Here is a 25,721-nt window from a genome sequence, read left to right on the forward strand (position 1 = left end):
GCCCCTCCCCGTCTACCCCGCCCCTCCCCGTCTACCCCGCCCCTCCCCGTCTACCCCCGCATCTCCCCGTCTACCCCGCCCCTCCCCGTCTACCCCGCCCCTCCCCGTCTACCCCGCCCCTCCCCGTCCCACCCCGCCCCTCCCCGTCCCACCCCGCCCCTCCCCGTCCCACCCCGCCCCTCCCCGTCCCACCCCGCCCCTCCCCGTCCCACCCCGCCCCTCCCCGTCCCACCCCGCCCCTCCCCGTCCCACCCCGCCCCTCCCCGTCCCACCCCGCCCCTCCCCGTCCAACCCCGCCCCTCCCCGTCCAACCCCTCCCCTCCCCGTCCAACCCCGCCCCTCCCCGTCCAACCCCGCCCCTCCCCGTCCAACCCCGCCCCTCCCCGTCCAACCCCGCCCCTCCCCGTCCAACCCCGCCCCTCCCCGTCCAACCCCGCCCCTCCCCGTCCAACCCCGCCCCTCCCCGTCCAACCCCGCCCCTCCCCGTCCAACCCCGCCCCTCCCCGTCCAACCCCGCCCCTCCCCGTCCAACCCCGCTCCTCCCCGTCCAACCCCGCCCCTCCCCGTCCAACCCCGCCCCTCCCCGTCCAACCCCGCCCCTCCCCGTCCACCCCCGCCCCTCCCCGTCTACCCCCGCCCCTCCCCGTCCACCCCCGCCCCTCCCCGTCCACCCCGCCCCTCCCCGTCCACCCCCGCCCCTCCCCGTCTACCCCGCCCCTCCCCGTCTACCCCGCCCCTCCCCGTCTACCCCCGCCCCTCCCCGTCTACCCCCGCCCCTCCCCGTCTACCCCCGCCCCTCCCCGTCTACCCCCGCCCCTCCCCGTCCAACCCCGCCCCTCCCCGTCCAACCCCGCCCCTCCCCGTCCAACCCCGCCCCTCCCCGTCCAACCCCGCCCCTCCCCGTCCAACCCCGCCCCTCCCCGTCCAACCCCGCCCCTCCCCGTCCAACCCCGCCCCTCCCCGTCCAACCCCGCCCCTCCCCGTCCAACCCCGCCCCTCCCCGTCCAACCCCGCCCCTCCCCGTCCAACCCCGCCCCTCCCCGTCCAACCCCGCCCCTCCCCGTCCAACCCCGCCCCTCCCCGTCCACCCCCGCCCCTCCCCGTCCACCCCCGCCCCTCCCCGTCCACCCCCGCCCCTCCCCGTCCACCCCCGCCCCTCCCCGTCCACCCCCGCCCCTCCCCGTCCACCCCCGCCCCTCCCCGTCCACCCCCGCCCCTCCCCGTCCACCCCCGCCCCTCCCCGTCTACCCCCGCCCCTCCCCGTCTACCCCCGCCCCTCACCGTCTACCCCCGCCCCTCCCCGTCTACCCCCGACCCTCCCCGTCTACCCCCGACCCTCCCCGTCTACCCCCGCCCCTCCCCGTCTACCCCCGCCCCTCCCCGTCTACCCCCGCCCCTCCCCGTCTATCCCCGCCCCTCCCCGTCTACCCCCGACCCTCCCCGTCTACCCCCGACCCTCCCCGTCTACCCCCGACCCTCCCCGTCTACCCCCGACCCTCCCCGTCTACCCCCGACCCTCCCCGTCTACCCCCGACCCTCCCCGTCTACCCCCGACCCTCCCCGTCTACCCCCGACCCTCCCCGTCTACCCCCGACCCTCCCCGTCTACCCCCGACCCTCCCCGTCTACCCCCGACCCTCCCCGTCTACCCCCGCCCCTCCCCGTCTACCCCCGCCCCTCCCCGTCTACCCCTCCGCCCCTCCCCGTCTACCCCTCCGCCCCTCCCCGTCTACCCCTCCGCCCCTCCCCGTCTACCCCTCCGCCCCTCCCCGTCTACCCCTCCGCCCCTCCCCGTCTACTCCTCCGCCCCTCCCCGTCTACCCCTCCGCCCCTCCCCGTCTACCCCTCCGCCCCTCCCCGTCTACCCCTCCGCCCCTCTCCGTCTACCCCTCCGCCCCTCCCCGTCTACCCCTCCGCCCCTCCCCGTCTACCCCTCCGCCCCTCCCCGTCTACCCCTCCGCCCCTCCCCGTCTACCCCTCCGCCCCTCCCCGTCTACCCCTCCGCCCCTCCCCGTCTACCCCTCCGCCAGTCCCCGTCTACCCCTCCGCCCCTCCCCGTCTACCCCTCCGCCCCTCCCCGTCTACCCCTCCGCCCCTCCCCGTCTCCCCCTCCGCCCCTCCCCGTCTACCCCTCCGCCCCTCCCCGTCTACCCCTCCGCCCCTCCCCGTCTACCCCTCCGCCCCTCCCCGTCTACCCCTCCGCCCCTCCCCGTCTACCCCTCCGCCCCTCCCCGTCTACCCCTCCGCCCCTCCCCGTCTACCCCTCCGCCCCTCCCCGTCTACCCCTCCGCCCCTCCCCGTCTACCCCTCCGCCCCTCCCCGTCTACCCCTCCGCCCCTCCCCGTCTACCCCTCCGCCCCTCCCCGTCTACCCCTCCGCCCCTCCCCGTCTACCCCTCCGCCCCTCCCCGTCTACCCCTCCGCCCCTCCCCGTCTACCCCTCCGCCCCTCCCCGTCTACCCCTCCGCCCCTCCCCGTCTACCCCTCCGCCCCTCCCCGTCTACCCCTCCGCCCCTCCCCGTCTACCCCCGCCCCTCCCCGTCTACCCCCGCCCCTCCCCGTCTACCCCCGCCCCTCCCCGTCTACCCCCGCCCCTCCCCGTCTACCCCCGCCCCTCCCCGTCTACCCCCGCCCCTCCCCGTCTACCCCCGCCCCTCCCCGTCTACCCCCGCCCCTCCCCGTCTACCCCCGCCCCTCCCCGTCTACCCCCGCCCCTCCCCGTCTACCCCCGCCCCTCCCCGTCTACCCCCGCCCCTCCCCGTCTACCCCCGCCCCTCCCCGTCTACCCCCGCCCCTCCCCGTCTACCCCCGCCCCTCCCCGTCTACCCCCGCCCCTCCCCGTCTACCCCCGCCCCTCCCCGTCTACCCCGCCCCTCCCCGTCTACCCCGCCCCTCCCCGTCTACCCCGCCCCTCCCCGTCTACCCCCGCATCTCCCCGTCTACCCCGCCCCTCCCCGTCTACCCCGCCCCTCCCCGTCTACCCCGCCCCTCCCCGTCCCACCCCGCCCCTCCCCGTCCCACCCCGCCCCTCCCCGTCCCACCCCGCCCCTCCCCGTCCCACCCCGCCCCTCCCCGTCCCACCCCGCCCCTCCCCGCCCCTCCCCGTCCCACCCCGCCCCTCCCCGTCCCACCCCGCCCCTCCCCGTCCCACCCCGCCCCTCCCCGTCCAACCCCGCCCCTCCCCGTCCAACCCCGCCCCTCCCCGTCCAACCCCGCCCCTCCCCGTCCAACCCCGCCCCTCCCCGTCCAACCCCGCCCCTCCCCGTCCAACCCCGCCCCTCCCCGTCCAACCCCGCCCCTCCCCGTCCAACCCCGCCCCTCCCCGTCCAACCCCGCCCCTCCCCGTCCACCCCCGCCCCTCCCCGTCCACCCCCGCCCCTCCCCGTCCACCCCCGCCCCTCCCCGTCCACCCCCGCCCCTCCCCGTCCACCCCCGCCCCTCCCCGCCCCTCCCCGTCTACCCCGCCCCTCCCCGTCTACCCCCGCCCCTCCCCGTCTACCCCCGCCCCTCCCCGTCTACCCCCGCCCCTCCCCGTCTACCCCCGCCCCTCCCCGTCCAACCCCGCCCCTCCCCGTCCAACCCCGCCCCTCCCCGTCCAACCCCGCCCCTCCCCGTCCAACCCCGCCCCTCCCCGTCCAACCCCGCCCCTCCCCGTCCAACCCCGCCCCTCCCCGTCCAACCCCGCCCCTCCCCGTCCAACCCCGCCCCTCCCCGTCCAACCCCGCCCCTCCCCGTCCAACCCCGCCCCTCCCCGTCCAACCCCGCCCCTCCCCGTCCAACCCCGCCCCTCCCCGTCCAACCCCGCCCCTCCCCGTCCAACCCCGCCCCTCCCCGTCCACCCCCGCCCCTCCCCGTCCACCCCCGCCCCTCCCCGTCCACCCCCGCCCCTCCCCGTCCACCCCCGCCCCTCCCCGTCCACCCCCGCCCCTCCCCGTCCACCCCCGCCCCTCCCCGTCCACCCCCGCCCCTCCCCGTCCACCCCCGCCCCTCCCCGTCCACCCCCGCCCCTCACCGTCCACCCCCGCCCCTCCCCGTCCACCCCCGACCCTCCCCGTCCACCCCCGACCCTCCCCGTCCACCCCCGACCCTCCCCGTCCACCCCCGCCCCTCCCCGTCCACCCCCGCCCCTCCCCGTCCACCCCCGCCCCTCCCCGTCCACCCCGCCCCTCCCCGTCCACCCCCGACCCTCCCCGTCCACCCCCGACCCTCCCCGTCCACCCCCGACCCTCCCCGTCCACCCCCGACCCTCCCCGTCTACCCCCGACCCTCCCCGTCTACCCCCGACCCTCCCCGTCTACCCCCGACCCTCCCCGTCTACCCCCGCCCCTCCCCGTCTACCCCCGCCCCTCCCCGTCTACCCCCGCCCCTCCCCGTCTACCCCTCCGCCCCTCCCCGTCTACCCCTCCGCCCCTCCCCGTCTACCCCTCCGCCCCTCCCGTCTACCCCTCCGCCCCTCCCCGTCTACCACTCCGCCCCTCCCCGTCTACCCCTCCGCCCCTCCCCGTCTACCCCTCCGCCCCTCCCCGTCTACCCCTCCGCCCCTCCCCGTCTACCCCTCCGCCCCTCCCCGTCTACCCCTCCGCCCCTCCCCGTCTACCCCTCCGCCCCTCCCCGTCTACCCCTCCGCCCCTCCCCGTCTACCCCTCCGCCCCTCCCCGTCTACCCCTCCGCCCCTCCCCGTCTACCCCTCCGCCCCTCCCCGTCTACCCCTCCGCCCCTCCCCGTCTACCCCTCCGCCAGTCCCCGTCTACCCCTCCGCCCCTCCCCGTCTACCCCTCCGCCCCTCCCCGTCTACCCCTCCGCCCCTCCCCGTCTACCCCTCCGCCCCTCCCCGTCTACCCCTCCGCCCCTCCCCGTCTACCCCTCCGCCCCTCCCCGTCTACCCCTCCGCCCCTCCCCGTCTACCCCTCCGCCCCTCCCCGTCTACCCCTCCGCGTCTACCCCTCCGCCCCTCCCCGTCTACCCCTCCGCGTCTACCCCTCCGCCCCTCCCCGTCTACCCCTCCGCCCCTCCCCGTCTACCCCTCCGCCCCTCCCCGTCTACCCCTCCGCCCCTCCCCGTCTACCCCTCCGCCCCTCCCCGTCTACCCCTCCGCCCCTCCCCGTCTACCCCTCCGCCCCTCCCCGTCTACCCCTCCGCCCCTCCCCGTCTACCCCTCCGCCCCTCCCCGTCTACCCCTCCGCCCCTCCCCGTCTACCCCTCCGCCCCTCCCCGTCTACCCCTCCGCCCCTCCCCGTCTACCCCTCCGCCCCTCCCCGTCTACCCCTCCGCCCCTCCCCGTCTACCCCTCCGCCCCTCCCCGTCTACCCCTCCGCCCCCCTCCCCGTCTACCCCTCCGCCCCCCTCCCCGTCTACCCCCCCGCCCCCCTCCCCGCCCCCCTCCCCGCCCCCCTCCCCGCCCCCCTCCCCGCCCCCCTCCCCGCCCCCCTCCCCGCCCCCCTCCCCGCCCCCCCCCTCCGACCCCCTCCCCCCCCGCCCCCCCATCCGCCCCCCCCTCCGCCGCCCCCCCCTCCGCCCCCCCCTCCGCCCCCCCTCCCCGCCCCCCTCCCCGCCCCCCTCCCCGCCCCCCTCCCCGCCCCCCTCCCCGCCCCCCTCCCCGCCCCCCTCCCCGCCCCCCTCCCCGCCCCCCTCCCCGCCCCCCTCCTCCTCCCCCCTCCCCGCCCCCCTCCCCCGCGCCCCTCCCCGCTCCCCTCCCCCGCTCCCGCGCCCCTCCCCCGCTCCCGCGCCCCTCCCCGCCCCCGCGCCCCTCCCCGCTCCCGCGCCCCTCCCCGCTCCCGCGCCCCGCTCCCGCGCCCCTCCCCCGCTCCCGCGCCCCTCCCCCGCTCCCGCGCCCCTCCCCCGCTCCCGCGCCCCTCCCCCGCTCCCGCGCCCCTCCCCCTCTCACTTCACGCACACATACGCACTCATACATTCATCCTCTGTCACACACACACTCGCCCCTCTGTGAGGTAGAACCCCTGTCCCTGCCTTTCTGGGGCCTCTCCACTATTATATCGCAATCTCTCCACATCATTGCTGCCTCTCCACATTGCTGCCGCTACTTCTCAATGCCTCTTTTTGCCGCCGACTTCTGCCTCCAGATCAATCCTCACTCCATTCTGCTCAGCAACAGATGGAATGTATCTGAGGGCCAGTCAGAGACACAGCTTGCTTTATTGGCCTATTTCATTGCTGTAATTACTTTTGAAATTTGCCAGTTGCTCCCATCAAATTGGCGTTTGCTGGTTACGTGGCAGCCACCTGTTTCGCAGGCTCCACTTTGGGAATCCTTGTTTTCCAGCATAGTATTGGAATAGGGATGGCAGTCCTGTAAAATCCACTGCTTAAATTACCCTGTCCGTTAGATTTTTACGGCTGCCAATATATGGTGTGCTTTATGGACTGGTATGATTTATCTTGCCACCAGCCTGCCCAAGTATAAAACAAGCCAGTACAACCTTCATACTTGTAAAATCATTATAATGGAATTTCTAAGCTGATTTTATGGACTGGAAAGTATTTTTACACTGGGCGATTCATTTATCTCAAACAAATTATATTGAGTTTGATAAGATTATTAACATAATTGAAATGTTATTTCCTTTTGTTCCTGAGATTGGATTTTCTTGAATAGATGTAAATCAATCTATGTGGCAGATTTTAGAACAAAGTCTAATATCTTCTACGTTTTTCTTCAAAGTGCTTTTGCCCTGCCCTGAAATCTAACTAAGATATTTTGGTCCTGACATCCAGCTGTGTTCAAGACCAGCTTTCCTCTCACCTTCGTTATTTTTGTTTTTCTATTCAACTTAGCTGCTTTGAATCTGGAAAGTTATAGACCAAATACTTGAGTTAGTCACTGACATGAGGCTTAATTTTGACAGCAAAAATTACATTTGCAATGCATTTTTAAAGTACAAAGTGTTCCAGAGAATTTCTTGTGGGACAAAAAGAACCCAGGAGAAGAATATGGAGGATAATTGGCTGAAAGAACAATCAAAAAGATACATTTCAAGGTTGTTTTCAAGACAAGGAGGGAAGTAGCAAAACCAAGAATTTCAGGGTGCGACGAATATAGCTCAAAACTCTTGTCAACAAGCATGGATCCTTGGCGAGGAGAGTGGACAGCAAATAACAATAATGAGCCATGTGATCTGAACCGCATATTGTGTCTTACATGTGCTTCTCCACTTTTTCAGTGGATGAACTGGAAAACATTGAGTGAATTTAAAGTTTATCTATTAATGTCACAAGTAGGCTTACATTAACGTTGCAATGAAGTTACTGTGAAAATACCCTAGTCACCACACTCCGGTGCCTGATCGGGTACACTGAGGGAGAATTTAGCACAGCCGATGCATCTAACCAGCACGTCTTTCGGACTGTGGGAGGAAACTGGAGCATCCGGAGGAAACCCACGCAGACACAGGGAGAACTTACAGACTCTGAACAGTGACCCAAGCCGGGAATCGAACCCAGGTCCCTGGTGCTGTGACACAGCAGTGCTAACCACTGTGCCACCTAGGGATGAAGCCAAGTATAAATAGTTGAGCTGTTTTAACTTACGGATAGCAAGTGGACATACCGAGAGTTATAATCAATACTTACTGCAATTAATTTCAAACACTTTTCTATGCATCAGAAAATTAATCAACTTTGTTGCCTTGCCTTCTCCTGCATTAGTGATATAGCTCGTACTTTAATCAACCTAACATTAAAACTGGTCAAGGCTAGCACTAGTTCAGTCAGAGCTGGTCCTATGAGGAGTTCTTTGGGCATGATTTTCTTGTGCATTCCCAACAAATAGACTGGCTTAAATTTTATTTTGGCTTTTTCTTACTTCAGACCACAGTAAGTGAATTTACTGTTGCTCTGATGATTTCCTTTTCGGCTGTTTCCCCATTCAGTCCATTCATAAAACTAGCCACCTCTCTTCCAAAATCAGGTTCTAACTTTCTTTGCAACCATCCTTGCTGAGCTCACGTGCTTTGGATCATCCCAACAGTCGTAGGCATGGATGATAGTGGGAATGTCTAAACTAACCTCAGTTGTCATTAGTAATATGATTTAGACCCTTTATTCCCATCCAACTCTGCGTTTCCTAGCTCTGCTATTTTGTGAATTGACTCCCCAAAAGAGTTGCATGTAATCAAAGATTGTGATGTAAATCAGACTTAGATTTTTTTCTGCAACAAATCATCAGTAATTGGATATCAGAATCAAAATATGCTAACCTTGATTATAGACAGCATACGGGGTTTGAATCTCAGCTCATATATAATAATTAATTTGTGCATCATCCAGTTCAGCCTATGTAAACAGTCTGGGAGAGAATTGGAGTCAGGATCCAGATTAGCATTCGAATAAGGTAGCTTCAGCTTTCCCTGTGTTCTGTAAGAGGAAGTTCTGACTTGTTTGTGACTTAGTGTCAGTTTGAGAAATCTGCCAAAAAAGAAGGAAGTGTGGAACTGGAAGTGGTAATGAATTAGGGTTGAGTGTGTTCCAAAGTATTGACTCTGACCCCTATTCTGCCCGTGATGTTTCCAAGGCACCGCATTTAAACCAAAAAACCCAGGAAATCTTGACGTATTATAATTTGACAAGAGAATGGGTGGAGAACCATTACTGAAAATATGATGGCTGAGTCAGAAAAAATAGTAATTAATCTATTTTAGGCAAGTCTCCCAAACGTAAAATGCAAATGAGATGGTGGGAAAATTTGGAGTACTCAACTGCATTGAATGTTTGAGGAGGAATAGTCATCGTCACATTACGTCTCACCAGTGTCAGATTAATGCTGTCTCTGCAACGGGTAGGGTGGAAACAGCATTATGTGGATCAAAACAAGAGTCTTTGGGGTGGGGCACAGAAGTGGCAAGAAACCATTCATTCAATGATATTGGAGGAAAAACAGCTTATAAATTTGAAAATCTGATGTTTTCACTTCAACATAAATGCTTTACATCAAATGAACAAACAGCTAACTAAGGTGTACATAGGCTGTTAATGTAAGTGTCCCATTGAATTTGAGTACTCTAAATGACTCTGCCCTTTTATATGGTTTCAACCAGTTTCTGTTTTCCCAGAAGCTTTGGCTTTCAGTATGAGTTTCAGTCTGAGTTCCCTTGGTAACTGGAAGGGATAGTTCCTTCCTTAATTTCCCTTTCCAATTAGGGTTTGTCTCAAAACTTACAAGCTTTGAAACCACAGATTCTATCACATTTTTGTTTCAGTAACTAAGATTTTGAATTTTAAAAAAATTATTGGTCTCAACAGAGATCGTAAGAAGAACCATACCTCAACAGACTTGAAATGAACAAGGGAATAAATTAGTTTTTAAAAACTTTTAAAGTTCAGATGATGAGATCAAATTCATTCAGTACATTTTGCTGTAATAGTGCAGTATAATTGCCAACTTTTTTGAGGAGAAAATATCTTGAGCGGAGGGGGGGGCCTGTTGTAGTTTTTGTTGACAAAGTGCAAGGTACTTGCAGTGCATAGTTTGTGTTTGTATGTAAAAGTGAAGATATAGAGGAGGGACTTTGATGGCATAGATACTTTGTTACTTGATATCAAGATTCAAAAAGGACAATATGATGAGCTGAGCTGAGGGCAGCATGGTGGCACAATGGTTAGCACTGCTGCCTCACAGTGCCAGGGACCCAGGTTCGATTCCCAGCTTGGGTCGCTGTCTGTGTAGAGTTTGCACATTCTTCCCGTGTTTGATCCGGTTTCCTCCCACAGTCCAAAGATGTGCAGGTTAGGTGGATTGGCCATGCTAAATTCTCCTTCAGCGTACCCGAACAGGTGCAGGAGTGTAGCGACTCGGGAATTTTCACAGTAACTTCATTGCAGCGTTAATGTAAACCTGCTTGTGACTAATAAATAAACTTTACTGAAGTTAGGGTCTGCTGCTGTCTTCTGCTTATCCTGCAATTTAGATTTCTGAAGTGTTATTTATCTGGAATCATAGCAGTTGTTAAATGGAGAAGGCCATTTGGCTTGTCATGCCTTTCCGATGTGAGATTCCCTGCCAAAAACGTTATTGTTTAATCCGGTTATCCAGAATCTTTTCAATATTTTCTCATTAACTGAATTCCTTGAATCAAGGACAAGCATTTGTCCTGTATTTGTAAAAGGATAAATGATGAATGCCGAAGTTCAAGGGTTATCTTGCATTTTCTATAGTTTGCCCATTGTATTTGTTAAAGGAAGGTGAAGTTGCGAAAATAAGTTCACTTAAACATTGACATGTTAAATGAGTCCCAACTTCCGGAATGCAGAAGACCTCCCTCAGCACAGGAATCCATGCAGAGACCTGCAAAGGGGATCAGCACAGAAGACATGTCCCCTTGTACAGCACTAGTTCCATATAATAAGTTTAAAAGTCCAGTCTGAATGTTAATGAATGGGTGAGTGAATGAATGAGTGTGGTAGGCAAGTGGGCAGTGGTTGAGGTCTGTCCTTGGGTAGCAGATTGGTGAGTGGTTTGAGGGGTTACTTGGGTTGGGTTGGGTCTGGAGCAGTGTAGGTGGGTTACCTTGAAGGGTGGTCGGCCAGGTCGGAGGTGGGGTAGTCAGATAGTCAGGATAATCAAGTTGGTGAGTGGTTGGGATCTTAGGTAGTCAAGTGTTGGAAGGTGGTTAGGAGAGCTGGTTGGGGTGGTCAGGGGGTTGATTGGGGAGTTGATTTTGTTACCCAGGCATTGAAATTTCTTGGGTATTGAGGTTAAGCACTACATAACAGTTTGAAGTCTCTGACTCTTAACTCCAAGACAGTGGCATTCATGGAGGTTCCTAGAGAGCAGGGGATTGCGCATCAGAAGTTGAAACATCCCAAGCAATTCCTAAAGAGGTCCACACATCAGGACTTCCATAAGGTCCTGACATGTTTCTTCAATATCTCCGGAGTCCAGAAGATTTGGCCGTTTGTTATTGAAAGCCTATTAAATAATAACAAGTAGTAATGATACAAATGAACAATTATAACAACCCTTCACCGTTAAGTACTGTTTTCCTCTACCCTTCCTTCTAGGTTTTGCTTTAGATGCCCAGCTCCCCCTGTCCGCAGCCTAGTCCCATCGGGTCATTCAAGCAAATATTAAAGGACTAATAACAATGCATATGTAGTAGTATGATAAATTGAAGAAAAACTTCCAAACTGTAAAACCTTGTGGTTAGTTTGTAAAAACTTACTTGTGCAGTCAGTTGACACACTGCTACTGGTATTGGTAGGAAAGCTGCAAAATCCAGGAACTGAACCATTTATATCTTTCTTGAGGTTTGTGCTGGCCATTGAAATCGCCTCAAAATCCCAACTCTCCTTCAAAATAAGGCTCACTGCAAGTTGGGTGCCATAACTTGTGCAACTAATACCACGAACAACACTCCTGATCTCCAAGGTTCAGGACTACCAGCAGGGGCTTGTGAAATCAATTTTGTGTTATCAAGACAAGATTGAAATAGAATGGCCAAATGAAAAATCAATCTCCCTCAACTTTTTGTCAATGATGTGTCTCAGCCCCAATTTCAGAAGTACTTAATGCACTCAACATTGGAGAAATTCTAAGTCACCATTATAGTCCGTCGGGGACTTCTTTGTTCTGCGGGCAAGTTTATTCTGTAGACCAAAACCCTGCAAGAATCAGTATTAGAATCTAAGAGCACTAAAGCTGATTCTTTTTAAAATTAAATGTACTCTCAGTTGAGCTTTAACAGCTGAGTGGATAATAAAAATCATATCCAAACTGCTTTTTGAAGAGCCTTTCTTCTTTCAGAAAGCATGAGCAAGCTCTTTTATATTAGAGCAGATCTAAACTGAGCAAAGGAGCTTGTTAAAGCTTAAGCTGTTGCCATGGCGATATAGTTGGCTGTGCAATGCCCAAGATGGCAACAGAATACTGGTGCACAACAGCTTACACCATTTCTAATTTGCAAGTGATTTGTATCTCTGCTTCTGCACTGCTTCACTTGATTGTAAATTCGTTTGTGTTGTGTTGTTTATGGCGGTTCTATTACTTCATCTTTGAAGGTGCCAGCAATGGAAAATATATTTGGTAAATGTATTACATTATTATCTCTCTGTTACAGATTGTTGTGTTGCTATTAATTGACCGACTCCTGTTAAGAGGAATCTTGACAAGTTGTGGCAATGTGCTGAATGGGTCAGTTTGCTGTCCCTAGCATACTGTTAACCAGCATGTGTCTCAAGCATAAAGCATGAAGTTTTAATTCTGAACATCAATGGAAAGCATCTATTTGATTTGACTCATAAGATATAGGAGCAGAACTATGTCATTCAGTCCATCGAGTCCGTTCTGCCATTTGACTGGACACTTCCAGACAAGTTTACTGTTGACTTGTTGCGGGCACAACAGGGAAAAATGGGCAGGCGACTTATTATCTAAATGGGGAGAGTCTTTGAAGTGCTCCGGTGCAGAGGGATCTGGGTGTCCTCCTTCGTGAGTCACAGAAAACTAGCATGCAGGTCAGCAGATAATAAAGAAAGCAGACAAAATGTTGGCATTGATAGCCAAAGGAATAAAATATAAAGGTAAGGAAGTATTGTTGCAACTATACAAGGCATTGGTGAGGCCACACCTGGAGTATTGTGCACAGTTTTGGTCCCCTTATTTGAGGGAAGATGTAGTGGCATTGGAGGCAGTTCATAGGAGGTTCACTAGATTGATTTAAGAGATGAGGGGTTTGTCGTATGAAGAGAGATTGATCAGTTCAGGCCTAAACTCTCTGGAATTTAGAAGAATGAGGGAAGATCAAATTGAGTATACAAGATGATAAAAGGTCTGGATAAAGTTGATGTGGAGCGGATGCTTCCTCTTATGGGGCATTCTAGGATGAGAGGTCATAGTCTTAGGATAAGGGGTAGCAAATTTAAAACAGAGTTGAGGAGAAACTACTACTCCCAAAGGGTTGTGCATCTGTGGAATTCGCTACCCCAAAGTGCGATGGATGCTGGGATTGTGAGTAAATTTAAGGAGGAGTTAGACAGATTATTAATTGGTAATGAGTTGAAGAGTTACGGAGAGAAGACAGGAAAATGGGGATGAGGAGCATATAAGAACATAAGAACTATGAGCAGGAGTAGGCTATCTAGTCCCTTGAGCCTGCTCCGCCATTCAATAAGATCATGGCTGATCTTTTCGTGGACTCAGCTCCACTTACTCACCCACTCACCATAGCCCTTAATTCCTTTACTGTTCAAAAATTTATCTATCCTTGCCTTAAAAACATATATATCAGCCATGATTGAATAGCGGAGTGGACTCGATGGGCCGAATGGCCTAATTCTGCTCCTAGGTTTTATGAACTCAGCTCATATTGGTTGAGAAAGTTAGTGAGACTGATTAAGCTTGGCTGTACACACCACGTAAAATATTTTATAAGCTGTTTTTATACTGGCATGATTTTGTTAAGATTCTGAAAGAATGGAACCTCGAGAGCCTTCAAAATTAGGCTGTTGAATCTACTCTGAGGATAAATTTTCTGACTAAATGTCACGTAAATACTAGGAACCAACTTGTGAGCATCGGTATCCCAAACTCTCAGTTTAAACAACATTAGTATAAAAGAGGCTATCAAGTACTCATGGTAATCCTATTGTGTTGCTTTAAATGAAGCCATAAATGGCGGTTAATTATTTTATCTTCTGTTCAATATTTAGAGACTAGAAAGAGAATACAATTGTCCCTGTGTGATGGGAAAACCGAAAGTTGCCTTCAGAGAAACCATCTCTTCCTATGTTCCGTAAGTAGTTTCATAAATGTCAATTTACTGGACTTATTCGTCATCAACTACTTTGGAATTTAAATTGTATTTTATTTTTGGCATAGCTGAAGTTCAAGAGATTGGAATCCTGGAATCCTTTTAATTTGCGATAAATTTTACTTTTTAAAATCAAAATCTTTCTTGACCTTCCTGGGGCGCTAAATATCTGTGCGACAGAACAGGAGTAGACTATTCAGCCCTCAAGCTTTTAAACAAGATCATGGTCGATCTGTATTGTAACTCCATCCATCTGCCTTGGCTTATATGCTACCTTTAGCTAGCAAAAATCTGTTAAAACCGATTTCAAATTATTGATTGATCTGACATGTACTGACATTTGTAGGAGAGTTTTCCACACCCGTATCACCCTTTATACAAATAAACATTTCCTAACTTCCCTCCTGAAAATCCTGGTTCTGATTTTAATGTTATACCCCCTTTGCTTGACTCCCCCACCAGTGGAAAACGTTTCCATTAACACTGTCAAATCTTTTCAAACTCCAAAAACTTTTCATCCAAGGATTATAGACCTGGATTATGTAATCTGCTCTCCTAATCTAACATTCGAGTGAATCTGTGCTGCACTAGTTCCACGACCAGCTTTTCCTTTCTAAGGTGGATTGTCCAGGATTTGTACAAAGTACCCCAAATGAAATTTAAACTGGGTTTTAAATAGCTGTAACACAACTTCTCTTTATATCCCATCCCTTCAATTATAAAAGAGGATCTTGATATTGGGAAAGGTAGTGATTAAGCATATCAGTGACATGTTTACTTTGCAAACATTTTCCATTAAGTAGGGTGCAGTGGCATTGTACGTTCTACTTTAAATTTTTTAAAAGTTTATTTATTAGTGTCACAAGTAGATTTACATTAACACTGCAATGAAGTTACTCTGAAAATCCCCTAGTCGCCACTCTCCGGCACCTGTTCGGGTACAGAATTTAGCACGGTTAACGCACCTAAACAGCATGCCTTTCAGACTGTGGGAGGAAACAGGGACACCTGGAGGAAACCCACGCAGACACGGGGAGGATGTGCAGATTCCGCACAGACAGTGACCCAAGCTGGAAATTGAACCTGGGTCCCTGGCCCTGTGAGCAGCAGTGGTAACCACTGTGCTGCCCATAACACCAACACTTAATGCCGCAGATAGAAAAATGCAAGTTTGATGTTGCCACACTGATGAGTTCTAGCAGCGCTGTGTATAGGGATGTGCTGATTGCCATACATTGAGCACATGCTCCATGAATAATGCTGAAGTACCAATATTAAAGGAAATTCAGAGAAGGTGGTAGACTTGGCATTTGCAGTATTGGATTAATGAGGAAGAGTGGTCAACCGAGCAAGTGGATTGAATTACTTAACTATTGATTCGAAAACAACTCAAAGATGGCCTGCTAAAATTGTACTGACCACTTGAGTACTGTATCTAATTTTGGTCGGTAAGATGCAACCGCGATATTCAAGTCCACGAGGTGGTAATGAAAAGTAATGAAGTTGGTTGCTGAGGACTGAGCTTTGAGGAAAGATTTCACAAATTTGGATAATGCAGTCTTAAAAGCAGGCAAATAAGAAAGAACTAAACCGCACAGAAAAAGCCAAGCTGGAACACCGCTCTCATTGTTAAACCATGACAGTATGGCAAGAAGGCAGAAATTTAAATGGAACAAAGTAAAATTTAGTTAAAAAAAGCTCTTCAAAAATATTTGAAACAGGGGACCAACTTTGGCACAGGACGCTAGAAAATGCAGGAACTATTGGCAGTATATAAGATGAGAATTTGCATTGCTGTTTGGCACCAAAAGTGTGGGTAGGTCCAAGAGGTGTTTTTCTAAATGCAGATATTAAAGATGACTTGACAGTCAGAATATCATCAAATGAGCCAGTTCTTAACTTAATTTACATTTGATAACTTAATTTACCTTTGATAACTTAATTTACCTTTGATAACTTAATTTACCTTTGATAACTTAAGCTGACACCAAAATTATGTTACGAAGTTGTTCTGATACAAGTGGAACTTGAACGGCTCAAATTATGACTGTAGCCATCCAAGACAAACCATTGTCCATATACTGAACTTCTGTCCTGAAAGATCTATTCCTGATGGCATCACCACCATTCACAGTGCATCAGTTGATGCTGTTGAATAGATTGCTAACCTAGACATTTAACAATAACTGCTTTCCACCCATTCAAGTAAAAAAAATCCTATACTTTTCTAATTTGGAAATGCACGCTTGAGTAAGATTGTTAAATTGTTTGTCAATGTTTGGTTTTGACCTCTCTAGTACACATACTCTCACTGGAATGCTTGGAGATTCTTGTGTTATTAAAGAGCTCCTTTAAACAAATTGTGATCAAAAATTTGGAGAAACGATTTCTGAATGGAGGAAAACATTTTGAGGTCACAGGGTTCTATGTGCCAATTTTGGATATCTTGATTCACTGAGAATTATTTATCCACCTACTAAGAATGAAGCCCTATCAAGGTTAGATAATTCAATTTTCCAGTTTGTGTGCAGTTTTTACAGATCTGTTCACAAAGCATTTTTCAATAAATATTCTTTATTAATTGATAGCAGTGAGGGAGTGAACTGTTGAGATTAACAGTAGTTTTACTCATCTGACATTAAATAAGCTTACTGGCTTGACTGAAGGCTCAATATCTTGTGCCATTTAAATATGTTTGTCTGTCAATAATGGAAAATGCAATCTCAAAACTTGAAGATAACATTTGAGTAGCATTCATTTTAGTTACAAGTATGAATTAAATTAATTTGGATGCAGTGTTAGTAATATTTCCTTTCTCACATTTTTGTACTTTATATACCAGCAGTACAATGGAAAGCCATAATTTTGAATAAATGTAATGCATCCTAAATGAGTGGTTAGCATTCAGTTCATGAGCAAACCTTCCATAGCTGAGCCTTCAAATCTCTCTGATTCTGACTCTTCGACTCTCTCTGATCCCGACCCTTCGAATCTCTCCAATCCCGACCCTTTGGATCTCTTGAATCCCGATCCTTTGGATCTCTTGAATCCCGATCCTTCGGATCTCTCGAATCCCGACCCTTCGGATCTCTCGAATCCCGACCCTTCGGATCTCTCGAATCCCGACCCTTCGGATCTCTCAAATCCCGACCCTTTGGATCTCTCAGATCCCGACCCTTTGGATCTCTCGGATCCCGACCCTTTGGATCTCTCGGATCCCGACCCTTTGGATCTCTCGGATCCCGACCCTTTGGATCTCTCGGATCCCGACCCTTTGGATCTCTCGGATCCCGACCCTTTGGATCTCTCGGATCCCGACCCTTCGGATCTCTCGGATCCCGACCCTTCGGATCTCTCGGATCCCGACCCTTCGGATCTCTCGGATCCCGACCCTTCGGATCTCTCGGATCCCGACCCTTCGGATCTCTCGGATCCCGACCCTTCGGATCTCTCGGATCCCGATCCTTCGGATCTTTCCAGTCCCAACTCTTCGGATCGCTCCGATCTTGACTTTTTGGATCTCTCTGATCCCAATCCTTCAAATCTCTTCAATCTTGACTCTTCAGGAAAACTTTCAGATGGAGGAGTCGAGCAAAAATATTTCACAATCAGCGGTTGTTTGGGATGCCACATCACCCACATAGAGCAAGTAAGTATACCCTGTTCAGGCCAGAGAAAATAGTATTACAAAACATGTAATTAATGGGCTGGCAATAATCATTGTGAAAGGGATTTCAGTGGTCTCTGAAGAGATAATCCAATTTTTTTGTCGTTGTTTAATTTACCTGGGTTGGCAACTCATGGAGAAGAATTATGTAGACAAACTGAAGAAATGTGTCTGTCTTTCTCTGGAAAAGAGTTGTTTGGTTACTAAAGCATTTGATGGAAATACCGCAATATATATATTCAAGGACAGGAAGATATTTTAATTTCTTACCAATTGGTTAACTTTCTGGATTTGAACCATGTTATAATTCATGACGTCAGTGGATTTTTTCCAGATTATATAACTGGCACTAACTTTTGCCAGGAGCCAGATTGGCGTCATTTTAGGATCAACAAATCCAAAATTGTCTAATATGCAGGGAGAAAATGAAACAAGATGTTGAGAAAAAAAGATTGGAAATCAGGTCAAGTATTCTTGAATATTTTCTAATCCTAAAAATCAGTTTGATAACCAATTAAACTGTTGAGTGACATGGGTGACTGAAGCTTGATACCTGGGATATTATAGCCAACCATAAGGTACTTCTGTTCCTGCATATTGATGTAAAATCGATTATCTTTCTCGAAACTGTCCTTCATCTGATCTTTCAGATTACACTTTAGAGCTGTGCCCGGATTTTTTTTCTTATGGAAGAGGACTTTAGCTGTACAGGTGGCAGTAACCTGTGGTGAGAAACAATAATTGTAATCTTGAGTTAGTTATGTTCTTAGTATTTGTTGCACTTGTATTATTTATATGAGGTAGCTACTTATTTTAGTTCAGTTACCCAAGTTTAAATGAACAGTGAAAGATACTGAAGCTTTGTCACTTAATCTTGATACCAAAAACGGATCATCGAAAGCAGAAAATATGAATAAAATTTTATGAGTCATTTAGACAATGAATGTTGCATGTGTGACATGACCATATTGTTACGATTCTACTTACATTTGAAGCACTTTCTTGATTTTTCACTTCAAATTCTAGGTAGTACTTGTGTCCTTTATTCAAAATCACCTGGAGGGAAAATGTATTTATTTGGTTGGGTTTATGTTAAATCAAACTTAGTACTACAGCAATGTACACAATTCATAGAATCCTGCAGTGCAGGAGGAGGCCATTTGGCCCATCAAGTCTGCACCAATTACAATCCCACCCAGGCCCTATCCCCAAGACCCCATGCATTTACCCTAGCTAGTCCCCCTAGCACTAAGGGAAAATTAGCATGGCCAATTCACCTAACCCACACATCTTTGGATTGTGGGAGGAAACCGGGGTACCCGGAGGAAACACAGGGAGAGCGTGCAAACGTCACACAGGCAGTGCCCCAAGCCAGGAATCGAATCCGGGCCCCTGGCGCTGTGAGGCAGCAGTGCTAATCACTGTGCCATCGTGCCGCCTTCATTAAATTCATTTTGCATTGGTCAAAACATTTTTGTACACTTGTAAATTTGTGGAAATTATAACTTATGGGTATAGATCTTGTTGATGTCTCAGGGAGAGCAGAGTCGCATGGGTTGTATTGAACTCTGCACAATATACTACATATTGGAAGTACAGGACTTGTAGAGGCAGTGACAAAGATCTATTATCACTAAAGCTTAGATTTTAAACGTTTAAACGCTAAAGTTCAACACGTATAAATTTTAAAATATGATCTAATCAAATCACTCAGTTATACGAAAATCGTTTTACTAAATTTTGCACTTCTCAGCTAAACTGAATGCTTCCTACTATAAATTAGGTTTGTCACATGCATAAGTACTTAAAATTATAACATTCAAAGTTAAATGACAAAGCATGCTTGTGCAATATAATTTTCCGCATTAGAAATGCTGTTAAGGTTTATGTTGGAGGGCTGTGCTTATGTGAGAAGTCCTGAGTCTCCAGTTCACGGAGGCTACCAAAACTAGCACTCCATTTGAAGTTCCTCCATGATTTTATTGTGGGTGTTCGGCATCTGCACAATGCCATCATGGTATGTATTCATGGCTACAAAACGATTGTTTCGAAACACAATTTTCTGCATGTGCTTCAATTAGATCTTGGAAATATGTAAAACCAGGGTGTTTAAATAGCATTCCCATCCGTGACTTATTAAATAATGCCAAACCAAATCTGGCTTTGGCTTCTTCTAGGATCTATTGTATCATATATATTACTCTGTCATACAATGCATTGTACTGAATGCTGATTGGTTGTTAAGTCTTTTAAGCTGACAGAGGAAAGATGTCAACTGAAAGGCTGGATGTTTTAGAGAAAGGCTTTTGAAGCAAAAATTATTATTCAGACAGAAAGAAAAATCACGGCATGTATTATATCACCTCTTTGTTGAAATTAAACATCCCAAGGTGCTTCACAGGAGCATTAGAGAGCAAAATTTGATACCGAGGTCAGGAGATATTGGGGCTGATGGCCAAAGAGTTAGATTTTAAACGTTTTTAATGGAGGAGAGAGCCATTTAAGGTGGGAGTTCCAGAACTTAGGGCCTTGACTATTGAAGGCACAGCCAGAAATGATTAAAATCAGGGATGCTCATAATGTATGTAATTCAGCTGAATCATTACTGTGAAATATGGAACCATTTATGATTCAAACCGTACATTAACAATCAGCAACACGTATAAATTTTAAAATATGATCTAATCAAATCACTCAGTTATACAAAAATCGCACTTCTCAGCTAAACTGAATGCTTCCTACAATAAATTAGGTTTGTCACATGCATAAGTACTTAAAATTATAACATTCAAAGTTAAATGACAAAGCATGCTTGTGCAATATAATTTTCCACATTAGAAATGCTGTTAAGGTTTATGTTGGAGGGCTGTGCTTATGTGAGAAGCCCTGAGTCTCCAGTTCACAGAGGCTACCAAAACTAGCAGCTAAAAATGCTAAACTGGGTAGCTGACACTGACCAAAATGTAGCTCTTGATGAAGAGATAATGCAATACAAAGCGAACAATGACATCGTCAGGATAGCCAGGGTGGCACAATGGTTAGCACTGCTGCCTTGCAGCACCAGGGGCCCGGGTTCAAGTCACAGCTTGAGTCACTGTCTGTGCAGAGTTTGCACGTTCTCCCTGTGCCTGCGTGGGTTTCCTCCGGGTGCTTCAATTTCCTCCCACAGTCCGAAAGACATGCAGGTTAGGTGCATTGGCCATGCTAAATTCTCCTTCAGTGTACCCGAACAGGCGCCAGAGTATGGCGACTAGGGGATTTTCTTGGAGTGTTAATGGAAGTCTACATGTGATAATAATAAATAAACATTGTCCTGCTGGATAGCTTGCATGCATTCTATTTTGTTGCCACGCTTGCAAGATGAGCAAATGGCTATGAGTATCTAATGAAATGATGTAGAAATATAATTTTTAATTTTGGGGAAATTAAATTTATAAACATAAGACCGTGGTCTCCAACCTTTTTAAGCACAAGATCACTTTTGGCATCAAAATGCAGCACAAGATCTACTTTTAAAAATTGGACTTTACTGAAACTCCCCCAAAATGTACTTATGCATAATATTAACCTTCTCTTAGTGTGCAAACACAAGAATCACACTATCTGAGAGTGCATTGTAGCCTGGGTTGTCTTTTGAGATGGCCAGTCTCATACAGTTCACCAGATGGGTTCTATGAGGCGACTGTGATACTTGGGACTTGATGATTTTCATCTGGGAAAAAGCCATCTCACAGAGGTATGTGGAACCATAGTAGGCCATTATCTTGCATACCCACAATGTCAGAAGAGGGTACTTTTCTCTGTTTACAAGTCCACAAAAGTCTTTGTCCTTTGACTTTGCTTTCGGTTCTGTGTCATTTTGCATGGTGATTATTTCAATGTCAAGTCCACTGCTTTGTTTGATCACCTGTTGAAATTTTGCTGTCAGTTCTCCAATGTCCACTTGAAGAAATTGATTTGAGACAAACATAATGATTTGTTCCATCTCGTCTTAACTCCTGAAATCGTCTGTTGAATTCCTTTTCCAATTTGTTCAGATGGCCACAATTTATTTGGATGGAACCTGTTCTGTTTGACCTTTTGTTGGACTTCCTCCAGATTTGGGAAGTGCATAGTAGTTTTGTTCTTTAACTGGGCGGACCACAGGCCCGGATTCAATTTGAAACACATTCACTGCACTGATCATGAGTGACGAGTCTCTGTCTCTCCCCTGCAGTTCGTGGTTCAGCTCATTCAAATTTGTACGTGTGTCCGTAAGAAAAGCCAAGTCGAGCAACCACGCATTATCTGACAGCTCACTGGACACCCTTCTTGATCTAAGAAAGGTGACAATTTCAGGGAGCAGATCTAAAAAATCTCTTGAGGACTTTTCCTCAACTTAACCACCTCAAGTGCATGAAGGATTAGCTCACTGTCGGTGGCATCAAGCTCATTGATTAACATTTTAAACAAGTGATGTTGAAGTGCTCTGGCATGCATTGAGTTGACTATCTTGACAACAATTGTCATCACGTGAAAAAGTCAATAACCTTGCTTGCTAGTGCTTGTTGGTGCATATCACAGTGCTAATTGACAAAGGAGGGGAATTCAGGATTATTTCTGCAAAGTGCAACAAAGTCTGCATTGACAGTGCACTATCAATTATGATTGAAACCGTTTTCGTGATCGGAATGTTTTCCTCAGTCACATACCTTTTAAATTCGTAGTAGGCATCCTTGCCTCTTGTCCTCTCTTTGAGTAGCAAAAGTGTGAGGAAGTTCTCCTTTGTTGTTGCATCTTTGAATCAGCAGGGCCATGTCTGTCATGTCTACTGACTCTTCAAACTCCAATGAGAAACAGACTAATAAGCCTCATTGGATTTGCTGAGACACATCCTTGGACAACAATTCCACCCTTCTGACTACTAATGAAGTAGTAAGTGGCATGCTCTTGATGGCTGTCATAATTTCAAATTTGTTTTTAAAGTCTTTGAACAAGGTGTCGGCAGCAACCATCATAGCCTCCTTGACAACTTCCCCATCAGTGAATGGTCTCTAATGTTTTGCCAGCGCGAATGCAACAAGATGCCCCTTTGCTAGCCTTGCCTTTAGCCACAGGTTTTGAAAAGAGTGACTGTTGAACTTGCAACATTCCCATTAACTCCTCAACTTTCTTTGTCCGAATGGTGTGGCTAAAAGGGAAATTTTCTTGAAATTTTGCATACATTGTCCTGTGATGCAGTTCCAAATTTTCTCTTTTACTCAAGGGTACATTCTGTTGACAAATGAGACAAATGGCCTTGCCTTTGACATTCGTAAAATAAAATCCACTTTCCCATTCCTGGTGGAAATGGTAGGTTTTTGTCCTCTTGGAGGCCCCGGGCTCCTCACTCGTCATTTTGTCTTCACTCAGCTGAGTCTACATTTTGGTGCCTGTGGTTTGGCAGTCAGAGAGTTGATTCACTCATCATCATTAGAAGCCCAAATCTCACGTATTTTCGACAGCAGTTTAGCAGTCAGTGACAATGGAATTTGAGACACCAGGATTGACCTGTCAATCACAGTCGACTATTTGGAGACCACTGGTGTAAGATGATAGAAACTCTGGAATTCACAAGTTGCCAGATCACGTAATGTATTTGCTCACGCGTAGTGACAAGGCCAGGGTTATCCTCTTGGTCGAGATTAGATATTTACAGTTGTCTTCACAAGGAATGTAAATCATTCATATGAATCCCATATCAAAGAGGGGTTCGAAAATAAAGGGTAAACAAGGGAGATCTTAAAGTATCCATATACTTTTTAGATCAAAGGACTGACTTAAAATTTAAGCTAAGAATTGAAATTTATATCTGGGGCACCGCAGATGTGCCACATTGCCTGGGAATAGATTGCAAGGAGACAATCTTTTGTTTTGGGTTTACCTGTTTTTCTCACAGAAGGAGTGAGTGAACTTAGAAGGCTATCAGAAGGTAACAGTTTCTTTATTGGTAGCCAGAACAAGGGGCAGAGAGGCAATTAGGAACCAGGGGTATTTCTAAATTGGAGTCACCAAGCAGAAATTGAGAGTGAGGTCCATACCCCAAATGAAAAATCCATTTTCATGAGGGATGAAAATAGTCAGATCTGTCTGGTAAAGGTAGTGGAAGAGATCAGCAATGGAATCCTTGAAGAGAGAGCGGACTCTGGGAGTCAAGGTGCCAGACTTGGAAACTGAAGAGAGTCAAAGTGAATTGAGCACTACCACTACCACCTGTGGGTTTGGGTTTCCCTTAGTTACTAGTATCAGCAGAGTTCTTCATTTGAGCTTTGATTCTTTTCAAACTGGTTTTATTTATCATTCTTTTGGAATGGAATAAATTGAAATGGTTGAAATTTGAAAGCAATATTCGGCTCCAAATCCACACTTCATGTATGTATTGAAAAAATAGAGTTGAATAAGGCTGTATCATCCTTTAATTTGATCTCAGGTGAAGTGAAAGAACCCTGAAGATCCTGGAAAGTATTGTGGAACTACGGGGTGGAATTAAAAATCAGAATGGGCATCGTCTGTTGATATTTTCAGATTTAAAATCTAAGGATTTGTGGAATATTTGTAGTGATAAATTAGTAGTACTCTATTTAATTTTTCTACAGTAAAGGTTTGTATTTAAAATGTAAAACAGTATGGTGTAATTCTTTCAGGTAATTGGGAGTTTTAATTTCTTTTTATTAGTTAATGGTCTCCATTCGAGATCATAACAGCCATGGGCTAGACGGACAGGAGCACCATGTTCCTGAAAACGCCATAGTCTCCAAGGTCCACCACCACCTCCCTCCCCCACCCATCACCACAAGTCTCTCCACCATCTTGAGTTATAAATATATTGTTTCTTCATTGTCACTGGTTTAAATCCTAGAACTATAAGAATACCTTGTTAACCATACGGACTGCAGTGGTTCAAGGAAGAGGCTCCGCATCACCTCCTCAAGGGCAAATTAGGGATAACAAATGCCAGTCTTGTTAGCGTACAGTCCATGAATTAATAAAAATAAAGTTTCAATTTCTTGGCCCGAGGTTGATCGTTTGAATGATTGGCTATTGATTTGAAAAACCAGGGAGACCTGACTGATATAAAGAAGGCTTATTGAAAAGCTGTTCGTAAAATTTGTGCAATGTGTGAGCTGGAAGAAAGGACCTTAACCTTTGGTTTCATTATTTAGATTTCTAAGGTGGAACTTTAAACACTAAGTGCTTATAGATTGAAAATATGCAAGAAAGTCCTTAGTTGCTAAGTGCCATGGATTGGAATACAAAATGGTTTTTGTACTGTTAAATACCCTGACCTTCACTGGATAGAAGAGTTTTGGGTTTCCCTTAGTTACTAGTATCAGCAAAGTTCTTCATTTGAGCTTTGATTCTTTTCAAACTGATTTTATTTATCATTCTTTTGGAATGGAATAAATTGAAATTTGAAAGCAATATTCTGCTCCAAATCCACCACCTATCCTTCATAAATGTATTGAAACAATAGAGTTTAATATTGAATGAAAATTGTCAATTCAAGTCACTGGTATAAACTAGTTTGTAAGTTTGTTTTCCAAAAAAATTATTGGAAATTAGATATAGTCTGCTCCCGAGTTCCCATATTATTGAAATCAATTATCCAGCTTCTTGCATAAAGGTTCCAATTCAGCAACTTTTCCAAAAACAAAGGCATTTGCCATCTCCCTGTTCATGTGCTTTGCATTTTAATTCTGTCCTTCTAGTTTTAACTGGAACATGTTGTATGAAACATATAAATAATACTTGTGTTGTAATTTTGCAGTAGCAGCACATTTATGTTAGTTTGTATTTATTTTTATCACATATATTAAGAGAGAAAACACGCATTAAGGATTCTAAAAGACACACACAATGAAACATTCAGAAAGCAAGCGGTTTAAATTTGTTACTCGTACTGTTTGTATTTTTTAAAATCTTACCTCCGTATAGGCTTTCTTCAGTTTATGCAGTTCATAAATTCTGTTTGGGGATCCATAACGATAGTTTAAATAATGGACAGTCACACTTGCAGCTTGTTGAGAAATGCGGGCTTTGGTAGGAATTTCAACAGCAGTAACTGGAAGGTCAAAACGATTTGTTGTTTTTGGCATTCCATACAATAATGGGAAGAAACAAATGATGAAGCATAGAACTAAGTACATGTTTGAGCAAACCCAGTTGTGAACTAAACTGAGCCCTTACTGGGTGTGAAAGATATAGCTTCAGCAGTTGCGTCACAGCTGCACCCTCGCAACCTGAATGGTTATATATTCAAGTGATAAATGCTTATGTT

The 25,721-nt window shown here is 48.8% G+C and overlaps 2 protein-coding genes across 4 annotated transcripts in view; one reads left to right on the forward strand and one right to left on the reverse strand.

Moving 5' to 3' along the window:
* Window positions 1-25,721, forward strand: part of gfm1 (G elongation factor, mitochondrial 1) — a 79,220-nt gene that overhangs the window by 41,986 nt on the left and 11,513 nt on the right. For all 3 annotated transcript variants that reach the window (XR_013497426.1, XM_078208975.1, XM_078208983.1), the window contains one exon: window positions 13,658-13,740. Coding sequence is in view for 2 of the 3 variants with exons in the window: in XM_078208975.1 (XP_078065101.1) it covers window positions 13,658-13,740 (83 nt within the window). In the remaining variant the exon portion in view is untranslated. The remainder of the gene's footprint in view (window positions 1-13,657; window positions 13,741-25,721) is intronic.
* Window positions 16,416-25,590, reverse strand: lxn (latexin). The gene is made up of 6 exons (XM_078208989.1): window positions 25,369-25,590; window positions 18,413-18,481; window positions 17,979-18,147; window positions 17,696-17,832; window positions 17,544-17,606; window positions 16,416-17,418 (listed from the first exon to the last, which is right to left on the reverse strand). The coding sequence occupies exons 1-6, from the start codon at window positions 25,588-25,590 to the stop codon at window positions 16,663-16,665; spliced, it is 1,416 nt and encodes a 471-aa protein (XP_078065115.1). The 3' UTR covers window positions 16,416-16,662.

Source organism: Mustelus asterias, chromosome 3 (assembly GCF_964213995.1).
Source record: "Mustelus asterias chromosome 3, sMusAst1.hap1.1, whole genome shotgun sequence".
Taxonomy (NCBI): domain Eukaryota; kingdom Metazoa; phylum Chordata; class Chondrichthyes; order Carcharhiniformes; family Triakidae; genus Mustelus; species Mustelus asterias.

Coding starts and splice junctions, on each gene's coding strand:
- lxn (XM_078208989.1), bottom strand. CDS start 25,590: ATGTACTTAGTTCTATGCTTCATCATTTGTTTCTTCCCATTATTGTAT. Junction 18,482..25,368: donor TGAAGAAAGCCTATACGGAG/GTAAGATTTTAA, acceptor TTTTCCCTCCAG/GTGATTTTGAATAAAGGACA. Junction 17,607..17,695: donor TCCAGAAAGTTAACCAATTG/GTAAGAAATTAA, acceptor ACTCTTTTCCAG/AGAAAGACAGACACATTTCT.